The 11,945-nt window shown below is 36.8% G+C and overlaps 1 protein-coding gene across 4 annotated transcripts in view; it reads right to left on the minus strand.

The window, feature by feature from the left end:
* The window catches only part of LOC128359283 (paired box protein Pax-6-like), a 30,542-nt gene extending 19,985 nt beyond the window's left edge, over nucleotides 1–10,557 (minus strand). For 2 of the 4 annotated variants that reach the window (XM_053319746.1, XM_053319745.1), the window contains exon 1: nucleotides 4,840–4,888. In XM_053319746.1, the coding sequence (XP_053175721.1) occupies nucleotides 4,840–4,852 (13 nt within the window). In that variant the 5' untranslated portion in view covers nucleotides 4,853–4,888. Of the gene's footprint in view, nucleotides 1–4,839; nucleotides 4,894–10,544 lie in introns of those variants that run through there. The other 2 variants (XM_053319743.1, XM_053319744.1) reach the window with 2 other exon arrangements.
* Between the last annotated feature and the right edge of the window lie 1,388 nt (nucleotides 10,558–11,945).

The raw sequence follows: 11,945 nt of genomic DNA on the forward strand, positions 1-11,945 counted from the left end.
AGATATAATTAATACAGAGCCTATAATAATATCAAATGTGGTACAGTATAATAATAGAATACATGGTTAAAGTAAATTGAGATGAAAATTAATTTAAGTAAAGTTCAGTTTGAATAAAATATAGTATATTTTAGAGGCTGTGGTCTATATGTGTTGTCAAAATGGTGAATGTATTCATTTGTGTGTTCGATTTTATTCTACTGTTTTTCATTAAAAGCTACATACGTTGTCAAAGTGTTGACAAAAGACTCAGACAATAGAGAGCATATTATGAAATGTATAAAGAAAAGAAGCGAACACAGTACAGTAACAAAGAGGATGTTCATACACAAAAATAGACACTACGCAGCATTAGCAGCAGTAATATAACAGCAGTGAAATGGAGCTTAAGGTAAATGGTAAATTCTTATCTTTAATTAGTGATTAATGAAATAATTAGTTATTCAATTAAAAAAATAAGACAGACCTGTTCTGGGTCTCCTTTTCTTTCAATTGTATGCATAGAGAGGACAGAAGGTGAGGGGCTGACTCTGCTTCCATCCCCCTCCACTTTACAGTGGAACTACTCCCCTAGAAAAACGGATTGATGACCTGGACCACAGAGGGTTTACCTTCCAATATGCCTCACACTGTAAGGGCTTTGAACTTTTCTTCTGGTTAATTAAATTTTAGAAAACTCATTCTGGCCCCTGAAGAAGCTGCTGTTGACTGTCAGTGTGACAGTGGATTATTTCACCCTCTAACGCTCCTTCATGATGCCTCCCATCATGTTCACTTTGTGTTTTAGGCTCAATCATTTTGCTGTACAAAATGTTCATCACAGTGTCATTTCCCAGAGGAGAACACCCGGGCTTTCCTCTGCTGACACACAATTAATAGAGAGACATATGGAGTCAATTTGGCTGTTGTCTCTCTGCAACACACACACACACACACACACACACACACACACACACACACACACGCACGCACAAAGAGAGAGAGAGAGAGAGAGAGAGAGAGAGAGAGACAGCATAAGAGCCCCTGGGAAGCAGCTCATTCAAACTGAACTTCACTTAAATACATTTTTACCTCAATTTCCTTCAACCATGTAGTCTACTATTATACTGTACCATATTTGATATTTATATATATATATATATTCATTATATTTAGTATATAAATAGTATGTATATATGTCCAGTTTAATTCACACAATTAGCTAACAATACTCAACACCTGAAATTAAATATAACATTAAATTAGATTATTTTTGTCCAGTGACGTAATTTTAATTATGCAACTTTTGGAACATTTAAAGTATACATACTAACCACTTTAGACTCCTAACCTCACTGACTCCACAACTGATGCTGCTGTTGTTAATCAACGATGTGTAGTTACTGCTTGAAGTTGATCATCAGGTCGAGCATCTTGCTCTTTCACTCTTTATCATGATAGTGCACTTTTTTTCAGAAAATACACAAAGTTGGCAACTATATGGTAAATATTGGTAAGGACAATGTAGCAACACTTTGATATTGGCAGAGACATGTCTCTACTGCTCATACCAAAATCTACGCTCATAGAAGTTTGTAACAGAGGACTTACTTCCTGTTGTCACTAAACGGTGCTACATAAGTGGGTTATAATTGAAGCAATACATTTACTGGAGGTCATCTGACATGTAGAAATCTTACCAAACATGTCATGTTTACTGCATATTGGGTAACATTACAAATCATCGTTTATAATGTGTTCACTGCACCATGTTTGGGTTGACTCCATGGTGTCAGTGTGTGGCACTATGACTATGACCCCATATGGACCTGAACTGTTATCCAGCAAGTGAAATTTGCTTCAGATTGGACAATGTAAAGTCAGGTTACAACAGCCTTCAGCATTGCCTCAACAACAGTGTTCCATGAAACCTCAAAAGCTTCACAAGTGGGCATTGTGAAGGTCCTGAGATTTGGCAGTATATTCTTCCATTATTCATGGTTTCTGGTGTATGCTCCAAGTTTTTGTTTTTTTTGAGCACACAAACACATGCAAAAACAGCTTACTGTTTCACAGTGAATAATGAGTTGCCATGGCAATAGTGTTTGATGAATTCATCATCAAGGTCTTACAACTTTGCCGACCAAATTTCTGGTTAACCTGCTTCAAGTGGTTTGGTAATAGTATAGGGCCTGTAACTTCCTGTTGCCTATAGATGGTGAATGATAGTGATTCAGTGCTGACCTGTTCATGTCTTCAGAATGAAACTCTTATGATACATGAAATCTGTTAAAGGTATGACAACGTGGAGTCCAGTTTTTGAATTCATGTACTCTGAAGTTTTTCTTTTCAATTGTGAAAAAGTCTGGATTAGTGTGATGTTAGCCCATAATGGAGATGAATAGATGTGTTTTTCAAGTTAATTTGCACATGGCCTGCAAAACAGCTGAGAGTGTGACCTGCTGCTAAAAACCTCCATAAAAAGTTCTCTTTGCTCTCTTAGCTATAAGTCTCTTATCAACAGTTGTGTTTAGCCAAGCTATACTCTGTTACTCCTGTTACACAAACTAGTCTGCATTCATATATACCACCTCTCTTACACACACACACACACACACACACACACACACACACACACACACACACACACACACACGACAAGAGAGGGCAAGTTAGATGAAGCACACTTCCATTTCAGTCAGTTCCTAATATAACTAGTGCATCATTGACAAATGATCTTAGTAAATGAATATTAGTGTTCACCTTCAGGTACTCCGCTACAACCTCCAGCTGCCCCGCTGCCCCACTTTCACTATTTGGAATTAGAAGTGATTAAAAGCTGGAGCTGATGTGATAATAGCACTCTATCTGTCCTTTACCCAATGCTACTGTCCAACACCAACCAAAAACTGATGAAAGTGTGTGCCTCCATGCTTCACCAGCCAACCCTCCACTGTCTTTCATAGCAAAACAAAAATGAGTCATTCAGTCATTCAGATCAGCTCCAAGGTTTTCATCCAACAACAACATCCAGTAAGATGAGCACAGGCGGTAGAAGCAATGCAGTGTGGGATTGATATTGCTCTGAGGAGAGATGCAGGGCAAAGAATCAAGCAAAGACACAGAGAAAGAAGAAATCCACACACCTTCACTGCAGACAGCATGGACCTCTTGTCCCGCAGTAAGAAAAAAGAAATTAGGTGGAGTTCATTGTCAGTCCCACCCAACAGTCCATATATGGTTTGTACCATTTAAACAGCTGAGTAATTTGATTTAACACATCATAAATTACAATCATATTTAAAGGCCCAATCAATAATTTTATGATTATTACATTTGAGGTATATGTATACACATAATTGAATATTTGGGGGTGGGGGGCATTTTGAATGTTTCAGCAGATCTTAATTAAATGAATTGATCAATTTTATTGCAAACATTAAATGACAATAAGGCTTAGTACAAATTGGGTCTTAATGTTACAGTTTTGTCCACAATTCTTATCAGTAATGAAATTGTACTCACCATGTTACCATGAAAATGGTGAGTACATTCTCAGTATGTTATTGTTGCTGATAAGAATGATGGACTGCACAGCTGATCCAATCTGAAATTACGATATGAAAATATGAAAAATTCTAAAAAAGCCTAAGTCACAGGAACAATGCAAACAAAGTCAGAGACAAAAGTCATTCATGTTCATGTTATATTTTCTACTTAGCAATGTTTCACGTTGGAGCAGTGGTAATGATATTTTGCTTCTCCTGCTTCTTAATACAAGAGGAGAGTCTGTGAGGAGACTGGAGGATGATGAGCAACTTTTTTTAAATATTGGTTACAAATGAAAATAAGAGTCTCTCCTGCTACTCTCATTCAGACTTCATTAGACAGTCTTTGTTGCTGATTCATACTCAGATTAATAAATAGTGGACGATGCCTCACAATCAGTCTGGTAATGTCAGTACATAGACATGGTTTCCATTACAGAAGAAACAACCAATCTCTGAAAGTGTGCTTCCACCACACAATATTAAGAGCTAACACAAACACAAAATATTTCATGTCAAATTGAATTATTGGCATGTAAATACCAAATTTGTGATAAATTAGAATTATTTATTAATGCCAATACTTTTTTTTTCTTAATTTCATTTTCAAAGGACAGTGATATCAGAACAATATCAGGTTGTAGTCTTGTTGCTTTTGTTTTTGTTCAATTATTTTAAATTTCCGGATTATAGTAAAACAAAGAATTTAGGGTTGGTTGACCCATGTGGACCAATCAAGTCACACGTCTGAATCAAGCAGGCACAATATGCTGACAGTATAAAGAGATATAAATATACAGAATGCATATTACATGTAGCTTTCCAGATCAGCTAGATGTTGTTAATAGAGTGATAATAATACTATGACAGTCTCAGTGAGCATCAAAAAGATCTTAAAATATTTGATTCCACTATTTTCTTAGGTTAATTTGACATGGTTTGTGTTTACCTCCAAGATTGTTTTAATTTAATCTATGCACAACTATTCCAGAAGTCTATTTTGATAAGGCATGTCTACTGTTAAACACGTCAAACCGGTTTCACATTATACAGATTAGTAGAATGTTAGAAATGGTTTGTTAGTATGTGTTGGGCTCGTTGGAGGCTACAGGCACTGAGTTGTGCCTGAAGAGTTCTCAGCTGTAGTAGTTTTATGTTGATTGGTGTGAGATGGTGTATTTATTATTAAAACACTTGTGTTTACTGAGCTGTTGATGAAATATGAAATACATATCCATGGCACTTACAGGTGTAGATCCAGTGATAAAGCATACATGACAGTAACAAAATATAATGTTGAGATTTAACTCACTGTTTTGCATCATGGAGGCCACTCCGGTCTCCCAGCTGGTTTGACTTCTATAATCTGTACAAACAAAGGAATGTGTTGTAATAGACATGCATAGACAGTCTAAATGCTGCGTCCCGTCTTTTAACTAACACCAACAGATGAGAGCACATCACTCCGGTTCTTAAATCCCTCCATTGACTTCCAGTTAATTTTAGAATTGATTTTAAACTATTAATATTTATTTTTAAAGCTCTTAATGGCTTGGCCCCATCATATTCTCTGACCTGGGTCTTTTTAAATCAAAACTGAAAATGTATCTATTTAGGATGGCTTTTAATACCAAGTAGTATGGTGGCACTTTTATTTGATTTTTATATATTCTATTCTATTTGGTTCACCTGCAGGTGGTTTTAAAGGGCTGTATAAATAAAGTTTATTATTATTATTTTTATTACACACACAATATTACACATCTATGTTCCAGGCATGGTCATTTACAACTTATAAATAAGTTCAATGTGGAACCCAGGAGGAGTGTCCTGGTGGTGGAGAGGTTACAGTGCATTCTACATAATCACAGCATCCCTTGTTCAAATCTGGTCAGTGACCTATGCTGCAGGTCAACCCCCCCCCCCCCACACACACCTCTCTCTCTCTCTCTCTGTCTCTCTCTCTCTCTCTCTCACTGTTTCCTGTCAGCCTCTCTGCCAAACTGTCTGAATAAAGGCATAATAAGCCCAAAAAGAAATCTTCTCCCAAACCGTGTAATATATGCTCAGTGTTTTCCCAGATATACCTTCACTTTAAGAAGCATCTGGTGTTTGTTTGTTTTTTTTTACTGAAAAGTGAAGATAAGAGAAAGTATCCTCCTGATCATCCTCTCATTAATTCATATGCTAATGTATGCTAATGCACATAAAGTTTAGATTGCAAAGTGGGAGTCCAGTTTTCAGACTTTCAGACTCAAACTCAAAAGCAGTACAGCTTCACATCCAACATAGTGGAGAAACTGAATCGCACCCAATAGTCTGTTTTGTAATCTTAGTCTGATATCTTCTGAGTCCAAAATGGCAAAGCAGAATGATTTCTGAGTACACTAACTACTAAAAGTGCACTACCCACATAACCTAACAACTCAGTTATTGCAAGAATAACATTGCATTAACTCCAGGTGAAAGAGGGAGACATTTTCAAAGTGGTTGCTGTTTTTCTCTACAATACTTAATATTGTATGACATGTAATGCCACTCCAGCTGCTATATATGTGAAAATGTGAAGAGTAGGCTATCCTTGAATGGGCAATGCTGCCAGTCTGATGAGTTGTGAGGCATTGTTATTGCTGTGGCATTTCATGGGCTATGTCGCTATTCTCAGCTGAAATAATACAAACTGAAAGATGCAGTTTTGCAGAGAAACATTCCCAAGAATAAGGAGGAGGAGGATGAAGAAATGACTTCAGTCATAAACTGTAAACTCTTTGTGCTGTGCATAATACAGATGAGATAAATCCAGATACACTGTGATTCATCCATTTCCACTTTTAGTTTTTCCTCACACTTAAAGACACACTCTAAAGCCAATCTAGACCTTTGCTGGAACTCAGAGTCAAATTAATAATAAATAAATAAAAAAATGTAGTAGTTGTAGTTGTCTAGTTAGTTTGATGCTTTAACACAGCATTCCATCCTATAAAGCTACCACACTGCATATCATTGTACAAGTCATTTTGTATGTTATCAATTACATATTTTATATGTGATTGATAATAATAATCCAAATTCCCAAGTGTTCAAAAACAGAACTTGTCAGTGTGTTGTGGAGAGATGATTAGGCATTTTAACTGTGTTGTCAGTAATGTAGAATAAGACTCTCAGTTATGTATAGACATAATATCATTATCTGACAACACCAATATTACTCTTGTACATAATGTCACTATTTTTTATTTACAATTGATTTTATTGCTTGTGTAGGCCTATTTACTTATTAATTGTTTATTCATTTTATTGATGCTCTTCTATTTTTACTGTCCACTTGCTGCACGTAGGCTACATTTCCCCATAGTGGGACTAATAAAGGAAGATTTTATATTGGCTATATCTTTTCTCATTTCATCCAAATTCTCAAAACCAAGGCCGTTTTTGGTTAGTTTAAAAGCAGTTAACCAAAAAGACTTCAAAGTTCTCCCTCTCGGTGAAGCTCTTGTCATTAACAACCTGCATAATGAAAATGAAGCAGCTTCACACAGGAACAAACACACACCCAGGCCGGTTATATGCACCTTGTCCCCCGCTATAACTCAGCGCTTTTCTCCGCTTGAAAGGAGACAAAGAGCCGGAGGAGCGGAGCAACAAGCTCTGCTCGGTAAATACCCGCCAGCCTTTGTGTGTCGGCGGGATTTTGGTGTCGTTGCCTCGTTAGTTGCGGCTCGTTAAAAAACCAGCAATACAAAACCGCGGCGGGGAGCCCAATTTGACCAGTACAACTGACATAAAGGACTTCTGTTGAACACACTGATGACAATATAAAAGTTTCATTCAGCCGCCTTCAGCGCGCTGATATGAAGAGAAAAGAGCCGAGAGGAGTGCTGCTGCCGCAAAAACTCTGCCAGGGCTCAGGAGTTATTCTATTTTTTAAGACTGCGTGTTCAAATAGTAATATTATCACTAGTCAAATTATTATTATTATTATTATTGTTGTTGTTTTCGTATTTTTTTATTATTATCATCATTATTATTATTATTATTATTATTATTATTATTATTATTATCATCATCATCAATAATATGTTATATGCGATATTAATAGCTATTATGTTGTAGGCTACCCGTAATAAATATTTAACAGTTGTTTAATAAGTCTTCATATTTCAGGCCAAATAGAATATTTAGAGGCAGTTAGCCAACAATATTTTATACAGGTAGCCTACTATATTAGTATGAAGGATTCAGTAGAATGAACGGTCAACATGGCACTTTAAGTTTACTGTTTATAGAGTAGCGTTTATTTGTGGTTTTGTATGGCCTGTATGAGTATGCTGCACCAATACTTTACATAAAGGTAGCCTAAAAGTTGACTCCGCTATTTGGACCCTCAGAAGTTCAAAGTCAACAAAGTAGGAACAAAATAACCAAGAAATTGAGTCATTTTATGAGCTCAAAATCTGCAAGTAATAAAGTGTATGTTTAGATGAAGTCAACTTTACAGTGTTGATTTTCCACATTGTGACATGCTTTTACCAAGAAACCCCACCCCACCCCACCCCTCCCAAAAATAAATAAATAGCCTACAATTCCTATTTAGGGAATACAGCTCCCAATAATACCACATAAATTAAAAACTAAATCTAAAAGGAAAGGAAATAATTAATGTTTCTGTTTATTAAAATAATAATAATAATATGACCTACTGGTGCTTCTCCACACCGCTTGCTCACATTAGGATTTACACGTGTGTGTGTGTGTGTGTGTGTGTGTGGTGATGATTGGGGGGCTCGGGTGCACGCGCGGCAGTTACAGAGGCGTTTGTGAAAGTACATCCCGCTTCTATCTGCCCCATCCGTCTGACACACAGAAGATGAAATGTCCCAAACTCACATGTTTCATAGATTCAGTCTGATTAATCAAGCGATTAATTGGCTTCGATTTAATTACGACGTTAATTAACGTCAGGCTTAATTAGACCATCAATTTAGACGAATTTATTGTCTTGTATATAGTCTGGATTTGGAATTGAAAAAGCCCCCACATCAAATGTCTGATGTCTGATGAGGGATTTATGAATGATTCAATATCAAAATGACTTTTTTGTTTTTCCACTAAAGTCAGTGAATTTATCAGGATGCAGGCCTTTCAAGCATTCGCTTACTTTTAGTCTAGGCTTCCTTTAGCTCAATTCAAAAACAATAAAGGAAGACCTTCACTGGATAACCAGATCATTTAATGATGAGGGTAAATCAGTTGATTTATAGCCAGAGACCGTCGTTATGTTCCGCTTAAATACCAACTAAAGAAACAACTTCTCTACAACTGACACTTATATCTTAATAACCCCACAAATATATATCTGTGTGTGTGTGTGTGTGTGTGTGTGTGTGTGTGTGTGTGTGTGTGTGTGTGTGTGTGTGCAAGTTGATATTACTAGAACCAACGCAGTGCTGGCTTTAAATGAATGACCTGTTTGATCCTCTAATTTTAACAAAGAAAATCTGATTTTTTTTAACTGTTATTTTTTAGCATGAAACCTGACGATATGTAAAATAAAAATGATCACATTGAATGTTTTTATAAGGATCAAGTCCACACTGTTTGGGTAGAAAGTCACATGCTGGAAAATATTTGAAAACGAATTGAAGAAGTTTATGATCATTAGGGCTCAGCCTGCACATACAACAGGCACAATTTTGTCATTTAAGAATTTAGTCATGAGAATGAGTTGTGCAGGTGTGAATGGATCATTAGGTCGAACTATTCTCGGAGTAGATTACAGAGAGTCAATAAAAGTTGAAGTAAAATAAAAGCTCTTCAATAAGCTTATTTTGTGTTATCTTGTTGAATGGAAGGACTCACTGTCGTCTTCCTGCCCGCTGTTATCAACCGGCAGCTCCGATAATAATCCGCATCTCTCGCATGTGATCAGTGAGTGGCAGCTTCACCACATCAGCGCACTATCACTTTTTGTTTGTTTTGTGTTTTTTGTTTGTTTGTTTGTTTGTTTGTTGTGTTTTTTTTAACTCTGAGCTGAGTCAGCGCGTTCTTTCCTGTGAGGATTGCTGGAACATAACCTGAGCTAAAACTCTGGTCTTTGACTTTGAAAAATCAATCACGGAATGATGAATGAAATGGAAACTGAACGATGAAGGAAGGATTACTAAAGGATATAAAAAAAATGTCTGTATTTTCATTCACAATGTTTAATTGTAACACTAAAAAGACTTGATAAATGGAACAGATGGTGTTGTTCATAAACAAAAAAAGTGTCTTTACAGCTCCTCTATAAATGTTACATTGGTTGAGCTTGTGAACCCAATTCAGTAGAATTATTATATTCAGAATGTTAAGACAATAATTGTAATTTAATTTTAGGCTGTCAATATTATGAAAGGTGATTTATTTAGGCTTTCATAAATGCATGTATATCATTTTTACTTTTTAACCAAGGTGGGCCTTGTGATTCAATTTGACTTCAGCATTTCTCAGAAAAATAATTATAAACTTCTGTTAATCTTATATTTTAATAGTAGGAAACTCAGGTTTCATTGGTCAATAATGCAGTCGTAAGGTATTTACAGCATTTTGGCACATTGCATTGAAATAAATTCATGTTAAATCCAAACTTGAACTAATTTTGCTCTCTTTGTTTTTTGTCTACAGGAAACCTCTTGCACCAGAGAGGCAGAGAAAATGATCAGAAAACTTTCTTCCTTCTTTGTTCCTGTCATTCTGTCCCTCGAACCTGTCAGCTGTACCTTCTCTCCTTCTTTTCTTTTGTTTCTCTGTTCTTAAATCAACTATGTCGTTGAGTTATTTCTGTAGCCTATTTTTTTAAAAAACAAAACTGTTCTTCAACAAAAATGTTAGTAGTACATGTTCCACGTACTACCAACTTGGCCTTAACTGCTAAACAAACCGTAACTTTTTAACTCCCTCATCAGACTAATAGAGAGAGAGAGAAGACAGAGATGGAAAGGGAGGAAGAGAGAGAGAAAAAAGAGAGCGCAAGCTTACCTTTTTGTGGCATGCTGTAGAGAGTAAAGTAAAGTTTTGGTTCGTTAAGTTTTCCAACAGCTCCTTTCTTCTATTCTTTCCTCCAATTAATTTCTCCTTGACTGAAGAGACAAGTGTAGAGAGAGACAGAGCTGGTCCTCAGAGGAGGGAGGGAGACCAAGTGGGAGGGCCGAGAGACTGTTAGTGAGAGAGGGGGGAGGGAAGTGAAGTTTGGAGTTAGAATGAATGTGGGAAGAGTGTGAGAAGAGTGAAAGAAAGAGTGTGTGTGTGTCTGCCTGTTTGTGTGTGTGTCTGTCTGTCTGTCTGTCTGTCTGTGTATGTGTGTGTGTGTGTGTGTGTGTGTGTGTGTGTGTGTGTGTGTGTGTGTGTGTGTGTGTATTCTTGTTTTTCTGTCTTTGTGGGTCAGAAAACTTGTGTAGACCAAAATGCTGGTAGCTCTGAAGACTTCCCTGATTCCCTTATTGGCTCTTGGCTGTCACTAAAAATGCCCACTATAATAGAAAAATCAGTTTCTTTGTAAGTGTGTGTGTCAATTTTGCACTCTGCTGCCATCAACAGGATTTAAGAAGTGTTGCAATGTGAATATTTAGGGCCTGTGCATGCTAGGCATGCTTTTAAATAAATTATTATTATGATTAATAGCCATCTGGAGCAAATTGGGATTAAATATCTTTCCCAAGGACACATGGACATGCAGACTAAAGGAGTTGGGAATCAAACTGCTGCTACACATGTTCACTGAATTAAACATATAGCTGCAGCCTAATAGTTTAAGAGTAAACACAAAATAAATAGGCTAGTTTGTACTTAATTATGACTTTTGGTCTAAAGTATCCTATATTTGCTCTTCACAGCTCTCTCTCTTTTTCGCTCTTTTTTAACCTCACACTTTTCAACAAATGCTGTGTGCTCGTCCGGCATTTAGTGGAGGTGTGTGTGGGTGTGTTTATTTGTGCTTTTGAATGTAACAGCTGTGAAACAATCAGAAAATAACGTTATACTGATCTGATTCACCGGCTTTCTAGCTGCCAGCGCTCCCTCTCTTCATTCACTCACACAGCTGCTACAGTAACAACAGTGTCAGTCGCTCTTTGACTACCTCTGTTACTGCTTACTAGTGGAGCAACTCTGTACTTCCATTCAGTGTCCAGACCTTTTATACAGAATAAAGTAACAGCATTCTCTCCTGAGAGCAGCATAAATCATAAATGACCATAAATGACAGCAGAATGCTCTCGCCCCCTCTTCTCTTTCTCAGCAGGGGCGGGGCTGAGCCCTCCACAGACAGTGGTGGAGAGTTGTAGACAACTTCAATTCAGTAATTTAGCAATGTAATCTGTGCGAAAAAATGGACAGACTTCAAATGTCGAAAAATACAGCCGTAAAGAGTTTGATTTGATG

This window comes from Scomber japonicus, chromosome 5 (assembly GCF_027409825.1).
Source record: "Scomber japonicus isolate fScoJap1 chromosome 5, fScoJap1.pri, whole genome shotgun sequence".
Classification (NCBI taxonomy): Eukaryota; Metazoa; Chordata; class Actinopteri; order Scombriformes; family Scombridae; genus Scomber; species Scomber japonicus.